We start from the raw sequence: 23,728 nt of genomic DNA on the forward strand, positions 1-23,728 counted from the left end.
TTTTTTATAATAAGCTTGGCCCAATAACATGGAATATTCTGTATTTATACGTTGTATGTATTTATATAATATCGAGATATGCGATACCGTATCTAGTATTCAAATGTTCTTCCACGAGTTTAATTAAAACGTAAGGACGATTAATTAAACGTATCGTTTGATTGCATTACTTTTTAATTTAAAATATATAAACTGTACATATATTTATAAGTAGTATATTTATATATTTTCTTCGTGTTTATTCATACGTTTTTTTATATAATAGTCGTGAGCATGATAAATTAATAATGAGTGTAACAGATTTTTACACGTGGCAGTTTAGTCGAACGAGAACGTTTTCTCTGTTTTCAAAAATCGATAAAAATTTCTGAAACTCCGCGTATTTTTCTTTCCCTTTTCAGTTTTCTCCGCTTTCTTATACTTAATATACACTATTCAGTCCTTTTTCAAAAATATAAAATTGCAACGTATTGTACGTTTTAATTAAAGTACGCGAAATATTCAAAAAATTGTATGAAACGTAAGGATGAAACGGGGGAATGGAAAATTAATCGGGGGAAAAATCGGCAGTATTGTCTCGTTAATACGAATTTAAAAACAATCCGATTTTTACGTTTCATCAAGGAACCATGAATCTCGATTGCTCTAAAATCAAAACGATTGTTTAATGAGAATATTCAATCAAAATATAAAACGATGTGTACAAACGTGAAAAACGAATCGATTGATTTTCCGCGATTTAAATTAATATGATATCCGAATATTTTATATTCTCGCTTATTGGCTTACCAATGACTTAGGTGCTAAAGTAGATTTACCGGGATTATCCCGACTGTACAGTGTTTTTTCTTTTTTTGCTTTTTTATAAATAATTCTTATAAATTATAATTAACCTACGTTTCCGACTTGACCTGAAAGTCATATAATATACATAATATTTGCTTATGGTAATCCATCTTTAATACTGCGGGATTTTTACACCCTTACCCGATATCGGTGATACCATTTGTCTTAACTTCCGGCATTCGTGCACTCGAAATTCCCTAATCGTTTTGGTGACGCGCGTTATTTTTTCTTTTTTTTTTGGTCGATGACTTTTGTTGTTTCCAAAACATCGAATTAATTGTAACTACGAGTTCAAGGATTAAGTTAACTTAGCACTCTAATAAAGAGGTAAGTTTCAGCTGCCCTGGTACGGCATTTGATCCGGAACCGCCGACGAATGATTCTGAGTTGGACTCTGATGGAAATGAGGATTGCTGCCGTCTTGCGACAAGTCACCAACAGCTGGCTCTTCGTATTTCCCCCTTTTGAAACGACCATACAAAGAAGAATATGGTAGATTATAGTGAATAGCAGCTTGATTGATGCTCATGTGTCCTAATCTGAAATAAATGCAAACGAACGGAACACGATTTTGAGAGATCGACGCCAATTGGTACTCTGATCGACCGATGATGCCAAGAACTTTACCGCCAACTACTAGATTTATCAAATGTCAAATTATTATCTGCCAAAGGAAACGAAAGAAATCGTTTACCTGACGGCTTCGAGGGCATCCGTCATGGCGTCCTCGCTCCAGGGCGTAGGATTACTCCTGCTAAGTTCGATGCCCTCCCTCTTGCATCTACCGTAAAGCGTGCCGGTCGGTATGCCGAATTCCGTGGACGCTCTTTGCACTGACGTTTGGCCGGATCTGATTGCTTCGAGGGCGCGATCGAGATCAGCGGGCGACCAAGTGGTAGGACTCGCGTTGAAAGGCGCGGCAAGTCTGATGCCTTCCCTCCTCGCGATTTTGTACAACGTACTTGAAGGTATGCCATACGCCTTCGACGCTTTATTCGCCGAGATCGTACCGGTTCGCAATGCTTCGAGAGCGTTGTTCAAACTCTCGTCGCTCCACGACTTAGTTGGACCGTCTTTTTTTGGCGTGTCGATACCTAACCGATGCGCCCGTTGCCATAACGTCGTCGACGGTATACCAAATGTTGCTAAAACGATCCCAACAACCGGCTATATAGAAGAAGACCGAGAAACTTACGAGATTAAGTTCGCGCGATCAGCAAAGAGATCGGTTTGTCTATTTACCGGAGGCTTTCGTCAGGCTCATGTCGTGGTTTCTCAACGCTTCCAACGCGGCGTCCATGTCCTCCTGGGTCCACGACTTGGAGCCGTGATGGTGAGAACTGGACTGGCCAGAATGGCCCCTCGAGTTGTTCTCGCCGGAATCCGAGTGAACGGAGCTTCCAGAAGGCATCAGACCGAGTAGTTCCGGGGTGATCATCATCATGTTGTCGTTGTCGGCCGCGTTCTTTGAACTGACGCTCGCCCGGTCCGACATGTGGCTGTCGATGTCGATCGTATCCGACGAATCCATCGTGTGTAACGTTTCGAACTTGATCTTTACACTGTCACAATTTTGGATCTCTGCGAACAGAAACGGGGAAGAACGCGTTTTTCCTCTGTCCGCGCGTATGTGCCCACGTGGAATAAAGAATCGCGAACGCGAACATCGACGTTGGCTAACATCTAATTGTTCACCGACTACCTGGCCTATCGTGAAAGGAGCGCGCCGTGGAAGCAGAACAAAGTTAGATGCGTTCGCTAAACGAGGTTGCGTGGGCTGTTACGAACCGAGCAACGCAAATCTAATCGCGACTAGTTAAGCTCGATTAGACCAATTATTTTGATTCCCTCTCGGTCTAATGGTTGTGGCTACACTTTTATTCTCTCTTACCATTCACACCATTACGATCGAAGGTGCATTGCTGTATTTTACGTTAATTAGCGATACTTTTGAGGACAAATAGAAATCTATGTAATCTCGATGGGGATTGCACCTGTCGCATGATGATCCGGATCTCTCAGATGGGTGATCGTCGTACCGACTAACGTGGCACTGGGTGGTGTAGGTTGGGTCTCTGGAGGCAGATCGACGTCTCCAGGATCCGGATGGTGTCCGTAATGACCGAGTCCTGTATGACAAAACATGTCACCTTTTTACTTAAAGTGAAAACCGCCTGTTCTGCGTAATCGTAAGTTGCCCCACACCTAGAATCCTTCTTTGCTCGATTCGTCGTGAACATCGTCGTTCGTTAATAAATAAAGAAATATATAGAACGAGTGATGAAATTGGTAATAACGGAGTGTAGGCGTGGGGCGCTAAACCAACCAACGACTTACCGTTGTTATTGTTGGTGCCGTTACTGTTGCTACTATTACTACCGTTATTATTGTTGTTGTTACTATTGTTAATATTATTGTTGTTATTATTACGCTGGCAAGTTTCTAGAGCTACTGCTGCGGTCGTTCCTTCCGTACACTCTTCATCTTCAGCTTGCCAATCCCTGTGGTTCTGTAAAATATATATGAGACAGAGTTTAGGGAGAATGGTGGAAGATATCCTTCGTAAATCAACGTCGTTGATATCTCTTACCTCTTTGTTCTCTCGATTGTAATTTTCGTTCGACTCCTCTTCTTTGTATCTGTCGTAGTGCCTTGAATCTGTCGCGCGAGGTTCAAAGCTCGTTCTGGCTCTCTTGTACCTCGGATGGTGTCGTTTCAGTTTGGTGAAATTTATTCTAGGAGTGCCGGGTTCTCTTGGTGGCGAACTCAGACTAACTGATGGTGGACCGTCTCTGCTTTCCGGAACCTCGCAGAGACCCTTGATCTTGAGTTGATCGGCTGTTTTCAACAGTGACTGAAACAGTACGATACAAACGAGTTTTCTTTTATGTCTGACATGTTATTTTTTTCACGATCGTTTTCCTTCTGCTAAATACTTTTTAGCATTTACCTAGAATGTTGTTAGGTTTTAAGAATCTTAATAATATTTATTGCGGACACGCTCATGGATCACGTCGGGGATAAAATTTGTAATAGTTCATCTCGTTAAACGGTATCCGGTCGGAATAAAGAAAGCTCGAGCAGCCGAGTTGCATGTTTCCGGTGAAAAAGTTGATCGCCCTTACGGCTCGTTTCAAGGGGTACAATTTTATACGTCGACCGCCGTCTGGTCGTGGCCGGTAGGTCTAAAATCAGTTTTCGCGATCCAGTTTCGTCGTGCGACGATTCACCGACGTAGTGCGTCGACCCGGATCGAACTGTGCGACGTCCTCCCTCCGACTATACCGTTCGCCCCGTTGCTCTTTTCTGATCTTAACCTTGAAAAGGAGGAGCACGTATGCGTGTAGACGAGGAACAAGGAAGATGATCCAATGAAAAGGCACGAGGTCGAGAAAGGATACAAAGAATCGAGGAACAATTACCGGGAAAGAGGGCGACGAGGTGAAACGCGGAAGAAGAAAGTAAAAAGACGCGGCACCCACGCGGAAGATCGAAATATCGGCAACAAATTCCATCGAAACCAAATGAAAAAAATAAAAGAAATCATAAACCAAAGGAATTATGCATACGGATATCAGAGACCGCTTAATCATAAACTCATATACGGATAGCAAAGCGAGGAATAAAATTCGAAAAAAAAAGATTGATAGGGTATAAAGAAAGGAGAAACAAGAAGGTATAGAGGAACGGAAGAAATGAAAAGGAGCGAAGCAAGCATGCGAACGAACGAACGAACGAACGAACGAACGAACAAACAAACGAGAACGAGGTTCGCGTTGAAGTTGAAGCTCTCTGTTCTTTAATCAAAGCAGGGGTGGTGCGATTAGGCGGGGTCGGCAAGAAGACAGGCAGTATGAGAGCGGCAGCGGCGATGGTGGTGGTAACGACGCGGCTAGAAGGGGTGAGGAAACAGAGGAAGAGTTAGAGAGGATGGAGGCAGAGAGGTTCAGGTGGGGAGGGGGTTTAGGCAGACTGTGCCGGGGGTGTCGGTGGCGGCTGGAAACGCAGAGCGTGGGTGGAAAACTGGGTGGCGATGGGTAGGACTAGGTTCACAGCGGTATGGCCGGAGGAGGAGAGGATTGTAATGACAGAAAGAGAGAGATTGCGACTAAACTAGCGATTGAGTGAGCAACCGAGGGAAAGAGAAAGAGAGACAGAGGGTTGGGCTGGCTATACTGGGGAGGGATGCGAAGGGGGTTGAGAGGAGCGGAGGAGAGAGGGAGGACAGAGGCAAAAACGCCTGCAGGAAGAATGGGGAGGCCTCCGACGTGGCTGTCGCGGCCCCAGGGCCGTATCGACCACCCCAACCTCCGATTCTCTTCCTCGGCACTCGCGACGGTACCGACACCGGTATGACTTCCAACCGTTTCTATCCACATATCCTGTCTCTTGCTTCTATACATCTCCGGCATACCCCCCACCTCCTCATCCACCTCATCCTCCCCTTTTCACACTTCCTTTCATCCCCTAGGCGTGAGCGAATACGTATAACCTCATCGAAATGTCCGCAAGCCTTCGAGCCTCACACTCGCGAGTTTCGTGGTATTGGTTCCAAGGTGATCGAACTTCCATGTCGGACACGCGATACCGCAGCAACGATGGCGTGACGATTTTTTCGTAAGGAAAAGTCGGTTGTAGAAGCGGTCTCTGTGAACAAAATTTTCCAGTACTACACCCGCTTTCCCATGGCACACGGCGACGCATACCACCCCCTTGCGTCTTTTTGTCAGAGTCGATCGTTAAATTGAGAAATTTCACGGTTTGCAAGTATACGTATATATATATCAAGGGATAACGAGCTGGGATCGATTCGTTTGAAAAGTTAGCGATAACTCGAGACCGATAGGGTGCAACGGCAAACCAAGTTGCGATTCGATGAAATAAGTAGAACGAGAAAGGGAGGAAAAGAGGTTTGATAAGGTACGGTGCCTTAACAAATGACGGGCGGCACTTGGAAAGCCACGGATGCTAGACGATGGGTAAAGTAGTGCGGTGCGGGTACTGGTGCAGGGGTTAGGGAACGGGTGGGTAGTTGGTTGGTTCGGCGGTGGATGCATAGGGGTGGTGCCATCGGTTCGGAGGCAAGAGGGAAAGCCACCAGCAGAATCCAACCTCACCAATCAATACTTAGGGTTCAAGGGCATCGCCCGACCAATTATCGCAAACTAATTGACGCGAGACGACAGATAAAAAAAATTCTACCGTGGCTACTTTTCTTTCGTATCGCTCGTCGATGAGAAGACCTCCTAGAAAAAAGAAAAAAAAAAGCTTGAAAAATTTTTTGAAACCTGCAGTACAGTTGTAGTTTCCTCAATGTGCAGCTAGGAATGCATAAAAAGAATATCTAAAGAATCGATGCTTCGCCCGAAAAGGGTTAAACGGCGGGATGATAAAAAAAAAGGAGATGTTCTTTTGGTAGAAAGGAAAACGATACGGGACAAAGTTCTTTCGCGGATAGAAATAAGGCGACGATAGAACGAGAAGTCCAACAGGTGTAAATCCGCAAAAAGATTGACTGTGGAAACGCTCTCGAAGAACAGGAAGGAAGCGAAGGGGTGGCTGATGGGTTGGTCCGTACAAGACCGTACCAACAGACGGTATAAGGTACGTAACACATCTATATACCTGTAGGGAAGAGGAGGATTCAGGGTCGAAAGAAGAAACGGGAGAATAAGAAAAGGGGAGAGGACGCGAAAGAGAAGGAAAGCGGTGGAGGAGTACGCACGGGGGAATCCCTAAAGATGGTCGTAGGGTCGTCTCCGCTATTACGAATACAGCGTCATAACGGAATTGATAATGTAACGGGCGTCACGAGCATAACCTTCCTCTCTTATTCTCCACACTACATAACCTCCTTTCTCAATGGGAGCGCGACTGGCTACCACGTGTTCTTCGAACAAGTGCAAGATTGCGCCACGTCTCCAAGTCCGGAGATATTTTATCTACGATTTTTGCGACGCCACCCCTAATTACCTTCGATCATCGATTCCGTTCGACGCTTAATTTTCACTTCCGGTATATCTATCCTAAATATACAAACAAATTGATGTACGAAATTTCCTCTCAACGCAAAGAGTTTTTCTGAAAATTCAATTTTCGTACAGGTCCCTCGTTATCCGCAACGTTTTATTTTATCTGCGACCAACAGAAGCACCATCTAAGCCGACGAGACGAGACGCGTGCGACGAATGTTTACGAACGCGACGTACGGAAGTTCGATAGGGTGTACATATATTCTAATTGGTAGACAGAGAATTTTTGCAAACACGCTAGACTAACCGTCCACCGCTTCTCACTTACGAAAGAGCAACGTTATACATATGTATGAGTAACGCATACGTTCGATATGCCGCTGGTTCTAGCACTCGATTCGTCAAACGTAACTTAAAATGCAACCGCGGCTGCTGGGACGATAAATTTTTCATCGCACGGGAATACCTGTATTTAACGAACTCGTTGGCGAATACGTGTCGAACACGTTATCTTATTATTTACGCACATCCAATGCGACACTTCACTCGCTGTAATCCGTGTATATTTATTTCATCGTAGATTATCCGATCCTTGCAGACTATGGAAACACTTAACAAACGTATTAAATTAATGATACGTTTAAAGGCACTTGCACGAAATCACGATTTCACAGGACAATTTATAAACACACGAGTCAGGTTTAATGATCACAGGAATAATTCACACGATTCGTCTTGTTTTGATCTGGAAGAAACAAAATGATAAATTTTTCTCGAAACATTCTGACGCGTCGAGAGATGCCTTTAAAACACGGTGGTCGCGTGCACAATACGGTTATTCAAGATTCGGCGGGCGGTAGTACATTGTCATATATCCACTGTAAAACTTTTGCTTCCTTCTCTCTTTCTCTCCCTTTCTCTCTCTCTCTCTCACTCTCCCCTCTCTCTTTCTCTGAATCACTCTGGGTCGCTCAGTCACACTATCCCTCTTTGTTGCAAGAAGTCCATCGGAGCAATGCCCACTCTATGGCGAGCGGTAATAACGCGACGCGACGCGGCGCGCCTTCCAAGGCTTTCCTCCGTCCTAGCGCGAAGGAAGTTGTATCGTTTATCACTCACCTGACTGCGATACTCCGTAGTCGAACGGTCCCTCGTCGAGGGAGCCAAGATACGTAAGAAGGAAACGGAGGAGGAAGAGAAGAGGGTAAAGGTAGACGAAATAGAGAGGAAGAAGAATGGAAAATAATAAAGTCGAAAGAAGAACGAAAGAGGTATCACGAGGGAAGGAAGGAAAGAGGAAACCGAAGAAGGAGCAAACGAATATCAGAAAGAAGATAAAGAAATAGAGAAAGGAAAAGGTGACGGAGAAAGGGGAGGGAAAGAAGAAGAAGAAGAAGAAAAAGGAAGAGAAGAAGGAAGAGGAAGTGGAAGAGGAAGTGGAAAAGGAAGAGGAGAAAGACAAGGTGAAAGGAAATAAAGAAGGAAGAGAAGGAAGAGGAAATAGAGGAGGAAAAGAAGAGGAGGCAGAACGGTTACGAGGAGAAAACGAGGTGGTGCCGGCGTTAGTAGAGTCGACGTCGTGAAAAAGCCAGACGAAACCGTGTACGAGGAGGTTACGACCACGTAGAACGAGAGGATAATTCCTGGCAGGGCCCGATCTCCTACGCGGCGAAGCCCAACGAAAGTGAAATGGCATTCGGCGCTCCGTGCTGAGGGCGCACGGCATTCGGAGGAGCGAGGAGATGAAGAGGACGCGACGAAGAGCGGGAGGAGGCGGAGGTAGAGGCAGAGGCAGAGGCCGAGCCAGAGCCAGAGCCAGAGCCAGAACCAGAGTCGGAGCCGGAGCCGGAGGAGGAAGAAGAGGAGGAAAAGGGATAGGAGAGAGAGGTAGCGGCGGCGGTGGCGGAGGACGCCGCGAAATTCGCCGACGCGACGAACAAGGACGGATTCGAACCGCGCTCGAGCGCGTACACGAGGAAGAGACTCGCGGGGGATGCGTGCTCGATGGTGGACAGAGAGCGATTGAGCGTACGCGTGGAACGAGCGAGCGAGCCAGCACACCTGACCAGTCCCTGACTGCGGGGAAAGGGGTTGAAACTGGCGGGTGGCTGGATAGTCGGTAGAAAGCGGCGAAGAGCGAAGGGGGACGGGAGTCCGCGCGACGGCGGGTGGGAGGGAGGGAGGGAGGGGGGGTGACGGAAAGCACGAAGCACGAGGGTGGGAATGGGGACCGGAGGAGAAGCAAGTCTGCGGTGTACGAGCGAAACGCGTCCGTCTCTCGCTGGTGCGCGACGAAGATGAACGCGCGGTTCCCGCGGGAGCAAGGAAGACTTCCTGTGGCCGAACGAGAACAGAAATACGATCTGCACGGACACGAACGAGACGCGATGGAAAAGACGAAGAGCCGGAACGTGTTTCTCGACGGTACAACGAAGACGGATGCAAGGTTTGCAAGAGAACGGGAAAGGACAGAAACGATTTAACACGAGCGCAACAAAGGTAGCGTTATGTATTCGCGTGAACGTGCCGATTGAGACTGTATATACATATATATATATATATATGCGTGCACACGCGGGAGAGAAAGAGAGAAAGAGAACGAGAGGGGCAGGAGGAAGGAGAAAGAGAAGCAAACGTCGCAGTGGTGTATGCCTAAAGTTAGGATCCCAGTTTCTCTACGCTGCGAGTGAATCGGAAGAACGAATATTTTTTTGTATTAATGAATTGATTATCAAATATTAAGATAAACTTAAAATTGTACTTTACAGAAAATTGTCAAAAATATTGTATGCAGCTTGGTTCAATAAAATGTATGGAATTTATATTTTTAACCGAGTCTCAGCTTTCTTATTTGTTTCATTTGCAGTCCTCTTTCAGTCCTTTTCACGATTAAAAACGAAGCATCAAAGAGGTTTAGATTTGAAGGTAAAACAAAATTCGGAAATTCAGCAATTTATCAGCTACGACGAACACGCGGGAAATATCGAATTACCCTAGCTTCGGGCGGGGAATGAAGGTGTTTTAGGTCGGCCCTGTGTCGTTTTGACTCGATTCGACTCAATTCGATTCGACTCGAGTCGACTCGCGAGCCAGACGTTATATACACGCTGTCGAGGGAAGAGGGTACGGTCGGTTTCGGGAGAGCGAGCACCGCAGAAAAGGATGAAATGACCGAAACGAAACGAAACGAAACGAACGAAATGCGCGAAAGAGAGAGAATGTAGAAGAAGGCATACCAAGAGTAGCGTCTGGCCAAGAAAGAAAGAAAGAGGACACGAATCGCAAACTGCAGTGCTTGTGCGCGGACAAAGGGAATCTGCGGCTCCAGTCGCCTCTCGACGCACACGCATACACGAATAAAGTGCAACTGTGCCTGCACGCATGCACGCCACGCCGTTGCAGAAACCGCGTGTGTACAGTCGCCGGAAGAAGCGCGAATTCTCGTGTTTCTTCCCGTTCGACTTATCATTCATCGCCCTATCCTTCTTCTTTCTCTTATTCCCCTTAATTTCTCGCCTTTTTTTCCTTTCCTCTCGCTTTGCATCCGATAAAGAGAACAAAGAAACAGCGAATGCGAACAAAATATACTTCCTTTCTTATATCTATCGTCCGTACCTTCTTTCTCGTTACGGATGCAAAGAAGTTTATTAATTGAACGACAATGAAACAGATGGGTATCTCGTAAAATTTCATTCAAGTTCAAGGGGAAGAGTCGGAAAACAATACCGATCGTTTCGTGTGCGTTCATCTTTTATTTCGTTACGACGCGTCGTTCGTGGTTCTCTCGAGCTACTCGAAGAAAGGAGATACCGATCGAGAACGAGGTCAGTAGAGAACACTATCCTTATCCCTGCGATACTTAAGGCGCACTTTGCCCGCTTTGTTGCGTACATACATTAGCCGTTCTAGGTTTTTCTGTTGAACTTGAACGATTGAAACCGATGGGAAAGAAAATGTCGAAGGATGAAAGATTGCGAGGTTTTCGTTTCGGCGAGAGATATCGGATCTCGTTTGATCGCTGACGCAAGGGGCCATCGGCATCTACCAGTACGTAAAATTCCGATATCCCTGTTGTCACTTGTGTAGAGATTTTCACCTCGATGTGCACACGTTTTTCCTCGTACGTCGACATCTTAATTCACGTGTCAAGGACAACGAGACGGAGAGAAGTTTGGAAAAGAAAATTTAAAACATTTTTTTAAGCGCCATTGTGTCGCACAATGAATCTGATTAAAAGAAAAAGAGAGAAAGAGCAAGAGGCTTAGGAGAACTCGTGAAACGTTATCGAACTATCGAATCAGAGGATTGTTCGAAAAGAGATCGTTTTGCAAGTTCACTGTCGAGCTGCCACGAATTATGTTCGAAGCGAATGCTGGCAGCGAGATACGAAACTCTAAACGAAGAACACCAATCAGGGGCGTGAGCGTCGTTGCGTGCCAACACGTTTTGCTTCACGGAGTGGAGTAAAAGGGAGATAAAAAATGGTAAAATAACGAAGCTTCAAGTACCTACGTTCTATATTTTCGTTCGAAAGGGTCAGAATATTTCTGTCGAAATTTCAACGAAAATTCATTTTCACCTGATTAATTTCTATTAAAATTAAGTGTCCTACAAATTGCAATTAGTAGTGTATAGTGCAACTATTGAACGTCTATAAAATTTCACACGAAGAAAGTTTTCGATGCACAATATTTGTTCTGCATAAGGATTAAAACAATTATGCAAATATGCCAAGATCGATCGTTAAGGTGATATATCATCAGTTGAGTGTCACTGGCCTGATACACGTGTTGGAGGTAGTAGTAGTACTAGTAGTAGTAGTAGTAGCTTGATTGCCGGACAATGGAATCTAACGAGACGAGGTTGAAGACTGTCTTATTGATCTCGTGAAAGTGGAAAGCATAATAATGGTACCGTCTATCAAAAACATTCGCACATTCGATGCTGAATTTTGTCTACAATTTTCCTCGCGTTGGCTACCACTGCAAACCAGCGAATTAATCATCCATTAAAAATGAAAACACGTATTTAAAGAAGAGTAACGTGGATCAATTTTTCTTAGTTTCATGGTTGCATTCTGTTACTTTCTTCTGCAGGAAGCAGTGATTTCTCAATAATGACGCTTGGTTGCGCGACTTTCTTTCGGCGATTTAAATTTAGCTCGTGAATCGCGAATACGGTCTAAAGTGCGAATTCGTCGCATAACACTGCGTTCAATTAAAATCATTCGCAGTTTTCTAACTAAATAAAAGAGCAGAAATTTAGAACGAAAAAAAAAAATATTTCAAAAGACAATATTTGAATTAGAAAACGTAAGGCGGTAAAAAGTCAAATGCGGGAACTTGTGCCGCCATCTGGATGGTCTCCGGAACCATCGTTACCGACCACAGATCCGGTTCAACGAAACGCGAAAAAACGGAAGAGAAACCCGATCGGTAAATTAGAAATCCGCGTGGCAAAGTCTCGTTTCGCTGGAACATGGAAGCAGGGAACGGGTTAACTTCCGCTGGATAGGTGATTCGTTTCCGCTGTCGGTAAAAACGCGAACGCGAAATAGCGAAAGGGGAAAGGAGAAAGTACGAAACGTCCGACCATCCCCGTCTAGTGCGACAGGAAAATTGTTCCTATTGTTGCTTCTAATAAAAATCAAATCTTTTCTCCTTCCTCATTTTGTAAGATCTTAAAGAAAATGAGCCTAGACTCTGGAGAACGCTTTCCTACCTGAAGTTCCGCCTGTGACACGTCGATTTCACCCCTGTAGACAAACTCAATGATGAACTTGAGATCATTGAAACAAACGTCCTGGGGCATGATGATTGTCGGATGCTTGCACGGGTTCGATAGCAGAAGCTTTTGAAAGTAGGAACTGCAGGCTGACAATACCACCTGTGCAAACAGAAGGAGACGTATCGAACGATCAATAATACAGGTGCAGATCGGTAGGGTGCATCGGCAAATGTATACTCGATGAGAAGCAAGTTTCATTGGTATAGGTGAAAACCGATGTGATTAAAGGCGGATCGATCGGTCGAAATCTCGTGATTGCTCGCGTTATCTGTCGATTCGCTTACCTTGTGCGCCTTCAAGGAAGCCTCGTTACACGCTAGCGTGACGTCCACGAAGGCTTCCGTTTGAAGGAGTTGGTGGAAAACGGACGTCATGTTTGATTGGTAATTGTTCCAGCGCAGGCAGTAGTGCTGCCCGGCCATACCGCCGCTGCAACAGAAACACCAGAGGAAAACGATCATTCTCGCTGTTCTCCATAATCGTTTTCGCAACGGCTACGTCGGGAAATCTCGTCGACGATAGCTCGTGGAACGCGTACGAACGCAAGATAAGGAGGAAGTAAAACGTAAAGGTGAACATGTAAGGAACGATTCCAGGGACGCACAACAAACACATAGTTTCTCGCTAAACGCGGTGTTCTTCCTTCTTTGAGATCGATCCGTAAAGCGGGACAGTACCTGTAGTGCACGCCCCAATAACGATCCGTCTCCATGAAATATTCGTTTTCTATTCTGGCGCAGCTAGAGAAAAGGTGTATCGGCGGATTTCTTATGTTGTACTTACGCGTGCGACCTGCGACGAACGATCTCTCGCCGGCCGGGAGGGAAGGAAGGGTGGATACGATCGTTTTGGAAGATGGAAATCGGTAAGGAGATCGATCGTAGGAAGAAAAATGAAAGAAGACGGGTAAAGGAAGAAAGGAAGGAAGGAGTGGTTCGACGAGGAACGAGTAACGCGTTGTTCGCGGTAGCGGACGATGCACAACCGGTCTTTCCTTCGGCGTATCGAAATCGAGAAACACTTTCACGGCGGGTTTAGTCAACGTCGACGATCGTAATGATAATCGTGGAACGGCACAAAGATCCCTTTCCCCACCTGTTCCGTTTTCCGAGTTGACGATAATAACGTAACGGAAAGGAAAAAGTGCGAAGGAGAGAAGAAAGAAAGAGAAAATACGTTCACCGAACGACGTTGATGAATCGTCGATGATTAGCAGGTGGAAACGAGCGCGGCGCGATACGGATTGCGGATACGCGCGAATCAACAGCACAAAAGTAACGAATAAGTTCGGGCGTTGGTCTGTCTCGTAACATTCACCTGTTCCGTGGACCGTGCTTTATCTGTCTCTATCTATGTGACTCTTTATACGGCCCATTCCGCCTTATCTATCCGTAGGAACACGGAGTTTTATCAGTTGCTTAGACGTGTGCCGATAACGCGAAAACTCGACCTCTTCTTTCGTTTCGCTACTCTTCCCGTTCCTTTACCCGTTCGCATCGTTCCTTCGATCGCGATTATCTCTGTCCGTTGTTAATTACTCTCTCTTCGTTGTACCTTACGTGAAAATCGTTCGATCGTTCGATCGTCGAATCGTCAATTCCAGATAAAACTTCCAGATAGAATAGTGAAAAGCGTTTACCTGTCCGTTCTCACCTGTTATTCGTTAATTGCGCGTTAAACGCGCACGCGCTGCGTGTCGCGTTTTCAAAGTTTCGCAAGTTACATGTCGCGCAGTACAGGTAGTATTGCGAACGAGCGTGTTGATATCTAGAAATTGGGTTAACCGGCACGTAACGCTCGAAGACAAGCTGATAATGAGCGATAACGTGCGAGGAATGGCGACAAATCGATAGCGGATCGATCAATTTTCTCGCGCACTTTCCTTCCGCGCGAATCGCGACGACGAAGCATGCGAAACGGCACGTGCTACGTGTAGCAAACAGACGATTAACGCGAAAGAGGATAATTAAGCGGAAGGAACGCGAGTGGAACATTGGCAAGAATCAAGAGAAACCAGGATGTAACGCGACTCGAAGAAACGGAGTGAGACCAGCTCTCTGTTTGCGAAAAGCGCACACCGTCGATCCATTGAAACGGATTGCTCACCGGCAATCTCGCGTCTGCCGAACGAAACACAACGAAACTCTTCGATCGATACCGCCGATCGTTCGCGCCCGATCGAATCGATCGATACGCTTTCTCGACGGTCGATCTTTCGCGCGCGCGCACAGCAAGCACACACATCTCGATGGATTTTATATTCGACTTCCCTCCATTTATATTGTACAAACATCTTTTCACGATATATTCCCGTTACTTTCACTGATATCGAGCGTCGAGTACCAGGATCCGCGGAACGTTCACGTACGAAGGCTAATCGATTGATTTTCTCGAGAAATCGTCCACGCGTTACAGATTTTTCCCGACAATGAAAATCGAACGGAGCGAATGAAGAACGGTGAAAACGGGCCGTGGTATCGTCGCGGTATAGAAACGTGTGAAAAATTAACCGCGAAAGAAGCGACGATGACGAACGGAAACTAAACTACTCGATATCGAGCGATATCGGCCTCGAACGTAGCGTACGGAGTAAGGAGTGTTGGGTGTAACAGAAACGACGGACAAATACGATCTCGCGAACGCACGGATATTCGTTTAAATTGGAAACAGGATATACGTACGTATGTACAGCAGAGCGTAACAAGGTTCACACTCGCAACACGCTTGACGTTTCCAACGATCGGCAGCAGCGGGAATGTTAGCGCGCGAAATGGAAAGCACAGTGAAGAAGAGAAGGAGGATGAGGAGAAGGAGATGGTTTAGGAGAAGGAGGAGAAGGAAGAAGAGGTGGAGAGTTTCGAAAGGATGAAATCCCGTGGTTCACTTGACGAAAATCGGCGAGAAATATATCGTGTCGTATCGGTGGATGATGCTGATCCCTTCGCGTGTTCGCGCTTTCTTTCGCGGACCTCGAAGAAGGACACTGCGTTGGTCTCTCCCTTTCAGAGAATCCTCCCTTCCATTTTTCCCTTCCACGATTCATCTCAATTTTTCTTCGAGCTTTTTGTGTCCAATTTCACCTCGCCTCCCTCGGATCCCATCCTCTTTCTTTTTCCCCGTCTGTCTCTCTGCCGTTCGTGGAGTAGACGAGCATGCCTCCCCTCCCTCTACTTCTACCCCCGTAACCGTTCTCGTTCCGTCTCCTTCTTTTCTTTTCTCCCGCCCTCCTGCTCCCTCGCTCGTTTCATCGTTTCTTTCTCGACCCTCCTCTCCTCCTATACTCTTCTCAGCTCCTCTCCTCTCATCTCTCTCTCATTCCCTCTTTCTCCGCACGTTGGCTCCATTTACTCGTTCCCTCGTCTCCCTCCCCCCCGTTCCCTCCCTACGACGCGAAGACGCTATTTTCTCGTGGCCCCTTTTCTTCCACGGTCTCCGCCACCCTTCTCTCTTTTTCTCCTCTCCTCTCCGCTCGCTCTCCTCATCGCGACTCTTCTTTCTCCTCTCATCTCTTTTCCTCTCCTCCACGTCTCGCCACGGTACCATGCTGTTCTCTCGCTCGATGCGAAGCTGTTACCCTCTCTCTTTCTCCTCTCTTCCTCTCCTTATACCTTGCTATACGCGCTGTTTCCTTCTCCTCCACGTCGCTGCGGGTTTTTACGTTTTTCCAACGTTATCGACGTTCTTCCTCGACTCTTCTCTCCGACTTTTTCCTTTCGTCGTACCATCCTCGAGACGACCAACCAGCTCTTTCTCCGGGAAAACGTAAGCGGAAACGACTACTCCCCTCCTGCCGGCTCTTTCCAACCAGGCACCGTGTTTCCAAGGAACGCTCTGAAATCTTCCAGAATAGTTTCCTCCGCTTCCTTCGCTTTCGCCTACCTTCTTTTTTTCCCCCCTCCGTTTTTCTTTCCCTTTTGCGAAGAAACGCGCGGGCGCGCCAACTACCGCCCCCGACTCCGACAATAAAATTTGCATCGCTATTGGCGAACTAGCGCCGATCCCGTGACCTCTGATTTCGATACGCGTCTGCCGATAAGTAGCTAAACATCGTTGTCTAGAAAATCTTTGAAATGGAAAACGCGACGAACAGATTCCTTTAGAAGCGATCTACAAATTTCCTCCAAATTTTATCGCTTTTTCTATCCCGACCTCGACGCGACTGCAATTCGGAAACCGCGCGTAATTCCGCTTAGGGAAGGGAGACGGAGGATTTGCGCACGCCTCGCGTTTCTTCATCGAATCTGTTACCAACGTTCCGTTCTCCGTCAAACGAATCTCTACGGACTTTGCGATCGCAATTATCGCCGCTACTATTCCTATTCCGATCGATTACTCCGCGATGCCTGAGAACGAACGATATGCCGTCTATTTTTATCGGGAACGAGAGCGAGTTGCGTGAAACAAAGCGCAGGTACGACGAACGGAACGGAGGACAGGGAAAAGAAAATAATACGTGCCGGGGTTCGATTCCTATCCGTGGAAGAAGCAGCTTGTCTTTCAGATATTTCAACGACGATTCGATGTCGCGACGTCGAGATATGTAATTATCGTCGTTGTAATCATCGGTTGATCGGGCGTAATCGATCGATGCCGCGATCAAGGAACACGATCTCACCCCCCGATGCGGCGCGAGGCGAGGCGGCGCGACGTCTACGTAAACGCGGTGTACCATCACTAGTCGGCTGCAAGATACGCCATTTCCACGTGGTTGCGGGAACCGAGGGAACGACGGAGAAGGGAAAAATAAATGAAAAGGAAGGAAAGAATCAAAGTACGGACGAAAAGAGAATAACGAGTAGTGGTCAACGAGTCGGAGCAGTCCTAATTTCCGTCCTGTCTGTACCGTAAGGCATAACAGTACCGCATTCCAAATGCCCTTCGTTTCTTCGTTTCTCTCCGTTCACCTTTCCGAGAGAACCGGGCTCTCTCGCGGGCTCTCTCGGCCTCTCACCTGTTCCCCTTCGCCCTACCACTTGGAAGAGCCAGTCGTATATACTGGCTAGTCTGGCCTCCGTTCTTCCTACCGCCTTTACCTCCCGCCATTACACACTCTGGCGGCGGTGTTTTCGAAGGGAAGGACAAGCAGAGGAGGAAGGACGAGTCCGCGATATGGGAGGGAGCAGACGGACCCGGAAACGGCAATTTCACTGGTACCGAAGGAGAGCGGAGGAATCGACACGTGGAAACGCAAGAAAGGAGAAAGGAAAGATACACGCTCTATATCGACGTAGACGCTGCTTTCGATATCCTTCTTGTCGTACCTGTTTTCTTCTACACGTAGAGAACTACGTTAGCTACTTGCCGACCAGAACGGACGTTACGTACACAGTTGAAAAACTAGAGATATCCAAATTGTTTAATAAGAAAATATTTAAAAAAAACAGTCTGAAAGATTGTTCGTGCGCAACCTGTCTTACGTTTAACCCAGACGCGTACACGCTTACGCTTCTTTTTTGCTCTATTCTTCTGAAGTAAAGATAAACGAGGGTTGAAAGCCACCCCCGAGATCCACGTGATCAGGGTTGCGTCCCTTCGAAGGGTGCAACGTAAGAGGGTGACGTGGACTTGCCCAAGGTCGCACGTGGCCTGCCCAGAGGGATCTTTTCTCCCTAGCTTCGAGGGTGCGTAATTTTTTTTGCTGTTCATTCGGATATACGAGTTTCGAAGAAGCGTCGATGTACGGGTACACGCCTACACCCGCGCGCACCTATAATACTACGGCGAGGAAGAAAAAAAAGATACCTTTGCCACGCGATTCTCTGCTCCTTTCACAAATTCTTTCGAATTTTCCAAACGAATCTCCTCCACCGATTTAACCGTTCGAGAGATGCCACGGGAAAGTTTCGCGATGAACGATAGAAGAGAAAGGAGCAACGAGAAGATGCGCGGGTGTACTCGAGCGAACGGAAGCAACGAAAAAGAAGGGAGCCGGAGAAAGGGTGAAGAGAGAGGGTGGCGAACAGCGGATAAGAGAGTTTCTTTGTGTGCCCGTGTACAGCGGAGGGATGAAAGCGGAGGATGAAAAAGCCGGGGGACAGATGGCCCTTTCAGACAATGAGAAACTCCGGAGATAAGGGGAACGCGAGCGAGAATCTGAGGGCGTAGGGGGGGGAAAAGAGAAAGAGCAGCAGGGAAAAGGTTGGCAGGAGAAAGAAGGAGAGGAGGCAAAACTGCTTTTTTGAGACAGCTATGGAGAGGGATGTAATGAACGATGGGGAAGAGGAGCAAGAAAAGAGACCGGTAGAACGACGGATGGAAAAGGAAGGCGAAAGAGAAACAGAAAAGACGGAAACGAATGAGTAGAAGCAGAATGGACTCTGCGAACAATCTTTGAACGTGATTAATGATCGAGCGACAGGGTATCGTACGGGAATAATCGTACATCGTATGTTTCAATCGTTTTCAAGCCACACCAAAGGTTTATACCGCTTCTTACGCTGGTCGTGCGTGAAAATTTCATTTCAACAAGTTTCTTTAATCTCATTTCAATGCGTATCGACAATCCCCTTTAATTTCGCTATTTATACCGTCTTGTTGTATCAAGGATAAAAGTGTAAGCCTCTTCGGATCATTTCATTAACGTTCTCGTTTAGAAACGATTATTTCAACGGTGCTTCGCTATCATCGAGATGAATCGGAAAAACTGCAACTGCAAGGTTTCGTGTAAGCAAGCTAAAAGCAAGAACGACGAAAGAATCGACCTATAAAGTTCCCTTTCTCTCTCTCTCTCTCTCTCTTCCCCTCCTCTTGCAAGTCTATCTTTCTTTTTCCCTCTTCTTCCCCTTTCTTCTTGGTTGCTTTTAAAGAAACAGGATATACAGCGCGGGACGAGGAACGAGGAAGAGCGTAAGAAGTGAAAGGTAAGAGGGTTGCCAGTGGTAAGAAAGGCTCAAGGGAGTAGGGTAAGCTGGGACGAAGGTAAAGACGACGACAACGACGACGGCGACGACGAACGAGCAAACGGAGGAGGTTGTGGTGGAGAGGTAAGACGCGATGGAGATGGTGGTGAAGGTAGTAGCGATACTAGTAGTAGTAGTGATGGTAAAGGTGGGGTGGCGATACTGACGGAGAGGAAGGTAGAGGTAGAGGTGACGAAGGAAGTTAGCGAGGAAGGGGAGTAAGGCAAGGAGCTGAGAGGAGAAGGAAAAAGATCGAAATGCAAGAAAGAAAGAAAGAAAGAAAGAAAGCAAGAGAGAACGGCTAGGGTGGTCGACAGGATGCTAAGGGGAGAGTCAGAGGGGTGAAAAGAGGAATCGAACAAAGTCGAGCGAGACAAGAAAAGTTTCTCTTACTTCGTCTCCTTCTTCCTCTGCTTTTCTCTTTTCCAGTGAAAACAGAGGAGAAGGGGAAGGAGAAGAAAGATCGTGGCGAGGAGGGTAGGAAGGAGGAACGGAAAGAGGGAGAAGATGAAAGAAGAGGGGAGAAGGTGAAGGGGAAGGCGAAGAGGAAGGAAAAGGAGAACACGGTACGAAGAGAAGGGAATGACCAAAATGTTTGCTTGTTCCTCGTGAGTCAGAGTACAGGAGCTGCAGATGGAAAAAGAAAAACTGGGCAAAAAAGGAAAGGATGACGGGTAGGAAGGAGATAAAGAGAAAGGAAAGAGCGAGAAAGAAGAGCTCCGGAGAACGACAAGCCCAAAACGAGGACAAAGAGAAAATGACAAAGGCGAGAGGCGCGTTCGATTCGATTGGAAAGGCAGGCAGAGGGGCCTCTTTCCTTTTACCAACGTTTTCTCCGTATTATACTCTGTACTTTCCGTTGTTCCTATGCGCGCGCGTTTCTCAGATGCACACTACGCGAGTAAGCAACACGTTCATGTTCTTGCGCTCGCGCGAACCAGCCGTATATCTACGGCGATATAGCCTATCTGGAAAAATATACATTCACCCGTGTTCCCTTTCTTTTATGTGTTCCTTTGCATCCATTACCTTTCATTCCCCGTCTCTCTTCTTCACGCTTGTACACAACTTTTTCCATTTCTCTCCCGTCTTCCTCCCTCTTCTCTCGCGTCTCGATAACTATACGAGGTTTCGCGCTATGTGGCTCTATGCTTTTGCGGCGAGAGGACAGCTTTATACGTGGGTGAACGGGAAAATGTCTTTTGAAACCTTTCTAGGTCGCTCTCGATCGCCCCACTGTCAGTCATCTACACGCGATTCCGCTTGCGGCTCCATGAAAACAGTCGATCTCCTCTCTCGATTTTTCTTTTAACCATACTCTAACATATACAATTATGTCTACAATTCCCTTTTATTCCTATCTATTTAAACTTATTATAATAATGAGAATAATTAATAATAACTGTTTCGACCGCGATTAGAAGAGTCGGAAGGTTTCGCCGACCGGCTCTGCTCGTGATTTTATTAATGTACCGTTTTCTGCGCGTATACTTTCGCCGAAGCGTACATATATCGAGAAAATAAGAGCGGTCCCCGGCGATGGGGCCCCTTTTATTGTTTTGCGCGGGGGTGTCGATTGACGCAGGGCCTGGTCGTAACGAGCCGATTTTAACTAGACTCATTTCGATTGACCAGGCGTTTGCTTTATCCTCTCAAGGAGACTGTTGCGAGTACAATTCTTTCGGCATAAAATGCTCGTTACTAGCAGAGGCCTGCTTTATCTGAATTTCTGAACAATAACGACACATACACGGTTATCAGCATGATTCTCAACACGATACGTTCCCTTCTCGCGTCTAACCCTGCTGTTCGTAATTTCAAGGTCCCTCTGGTTAAACCTAATCAATCTTGTCAACGATAAATCGTCACTGGTAACAGCCTCGAATTTGTTAACGTTAAATTGATTTTTACGTTTGTTATCCCCCTCGCAGCCGGTCGTCCTCCAGAACCCGATCCTTGAATCGTTCTAAGAAAAAAATAGGAGAAAAGGATGAAAAGGGAGAGGTTACGGATGGTAGGGATAGAGGGACGAGACGGTAAAGATGGAAGAGAAAAAGGTGCAGCTCTCTCGATGGGTGCGAACACGGCAAGGCCGAGAGAAGGAACAGTAAAATTGTGGAGAATGTGTACGCGCCATCAGGGTGGCCTAGATTCACTCAAGACCTGCTTTCTAGGCAACATTTCTCTTTATCATCGGCACCGCGAGCACAATGTATAGGTAAACTGTTGGTTGCCATACGATCGCGGAGAAAACTTCAGGTGTACTTAGCCTGTGCATCCTACTCCTCTCTATACATATGTACTTTAATCCTTTTACTCGACATTTCAATAAATAAATTTCTACATAAATACGTGTATTGACAATTTTAAATACATATGTATCACCTTTGAATTTCTCTCGTTTCTTTTCATTTCATCTACGCAGCTTGTCGTTCCTTTACCCTACCCTCTGTTACGATCTCTTCCCCTTTAGCTTCGCTCCCACCCTCCATAGCTCTCCTTCCTTAGACACCTTACCACCTCCCTTATCTTTATATCCCTACCTTTATATCCACCAATAATGCTAAATACACAAAAAATGCCTCCAATTAATCGTTTATATGGAAATTTTCTTTGCCCCGGATAAATAAGTAAAAAATTAATATTTGTCGGTTAAAAAAAATATATATTCCATCGGGAACGGTGGAAGGAAATTTTTAAAGGATTTCACGATGAATTTCGCCTTCTATACTTATATTCGGATAACGGAGTTAAGTAAAAGTTTATGCAAATTTTCTGTCTGTTATCGATAGGATATTTGTTATTCGAACAATTTTGTACGAAGAAAAGCGACCGTTTATGTTTTCCCTTGTGTTTTGCTGTGCGATGCGCGCAAACATTAAATAAGTGTTTCCTGCGCATACGTAATCGGTGATTATTGGGCAGTTATCGTGCACGTGACCTACCGTAATCGGTGACAGCGTTTCGAACGTGCACGCGGCAAGTGTTCCAAATCCTTGTGGAGGAGCCACGAGGCGCGCGTTGAGGGACGTTTAATTCGTCGCTTGGTACGACAGGTCGTTAAACGTTGTAGATCATTGTCACGCATACCGCTATGACTACACACACACACACGCGCGCGAACTGACCAGCTGTGCGAGATGCACGGAACCGTAGAAAGTCAAAATACGCGGAGGCACGCGCGAGCGAGATGCAATGCATCATTCGTGTAAAAATATCGAAAAGATTTTGACGGATCGACTATTGCTAATCGCATACGCGAAATAATAAGTAAACTGGTATAAGATTCAGCGAGAATTCGTGGCAAGACAACAAGTAGCGAGTATAGAACAAACGTGTGTCTGCCATCGCGATGTCAACGCGTCAAAATGAATCATGTAAAAATTATCGGTGGACTTACCTCACCATGACCTGACCTACGAACAAAACCACAGCCGGAACAAAAGTTTAGCCGATGTTTGGCAACTCCGTGCCGAGGTCCACAGGAGAGACACTCACTTTTGTCGTGGTTATAGCACTCGTAACACACGGCTACGCACGGAATGACCGAACTTACGAAGAATTTTCACAAAAGTTTACGTATACGCGAAATGACACACGAACAATTGTTAGTCGTCGCGTAAAACACGTACCGCGTTGACGATTGGCAGCTGTCACTCTTGGTTTGTCCGTGAAAACGTCGCGGCACGAAGTGGTGTAGCAAATCACGGACAGAGACGGAGAAAGAGAAAGACATAAATGCACACTAGGGGGCACCGTGATGGCGGCGGACGACCCGTGTTCCGTTGCGGACGGTGGCGCAAAGCGATTAAGCGATTTTGTTGTGGACCCCGATTCTTCCCTTCGTCGGCTCTCTCTTCCCGGCTTTCCACTTCTCCCGCGCCGCCTTTCGCCTCTCCCGCCGGCTGCGCTACGCCATAAACGCGCCCCTGAACGGAAATCAGCCTTACTCCCCACTACATCCACGCGAATCCCTACCACCAGGACGAATTGCCATAACGTAAAGACTGGCAAAAATCAGGATTGTATCTATTTTATTGTTTATAACTCGATATTTTCTTGAGAAAACTTCGTAGAAATGTTTAAATATATGTAGGTAATAGCACAACGAATATCGATTCTTATATCATTCCGAACGATCGTGTGGAGAAATATAAATTTGAATTATCCGCGGTATGTAATGGAGAACAGTAGACGTACTATCTTCCGCCTGTCCATATGTAA

The 23,728-nt window shown here is 46.4% G+C and overlaps 1 protein-coding gene across 10 annotated transcripts; it reads right to left on the reverse strand.

The window, feature by feature from the left end:
• Nucleotides 1–223: 223 nt before the first annotated feature.
• LOC114874169 (protein bric-a-brac 2-like) lies at nucleotides 224–23,676 on the reverse strand. 10 transcript variants are annotated; one of them, XM_029183218.2, is made up of 9 exons: nucleotides 22,905–23,676; nucleotides 12,890–13,034; nucleotides 12,540–12,704; nucleotides 3,437–3,700; nucleotides 3,184–3,355; nucleotides 2,841–2,996; nucleotides 2,089–2,427; nucleotides 1,541–1,991; nucleotides 224–1,385 (listed from the first exon to the last, which is right to left on the reverse strand). In XM_029183218.2, exons 1-9 carry the CDS (start codon nucleotides 22,910–22,912, stop codon nucleotides 1,181–1,183), a joined length of 1,905 nt encoding a protein of 634 aa, XP_029039051.1. In that variant the 5' UTR covers nucleotides 22,913–23,676; the 3' UTR covers nucleotides 224–1,180. The 10 variants fall into 10 exon arrangements, with proteins under 10 accessions (XP_029039051.1, XP_029039080.1, XP_029039071.1 ...); XM_029183247.2 differs by having other exon boundaries at nucleotides 12,890–12,942; nucleotides 22,905–23,673; XM_029183238.2 differs by lacking the exon at nucleotides 22,905–23,676 and adding an exon at nucleotides 15,287–15,524.
• Between the last annotated feature and the right edge of the window lie 52 nt (nucleotides 23,677–23,728).

This window comes from Osmia bicornis, chromosome 7 (assembly GCF_907164935.1).
Source record: "Osmia bicornis bicornis chromosome 7, iOsmBic2.1, whole genome shotgun sequence".
In the NCBI taxonomy this organism is placed as follows: Eukaryota; Metazoa; Arthropoda; class Insecta; order Hymenoptera; family Megachilidae; genus Osmia; species Osmia bicornis.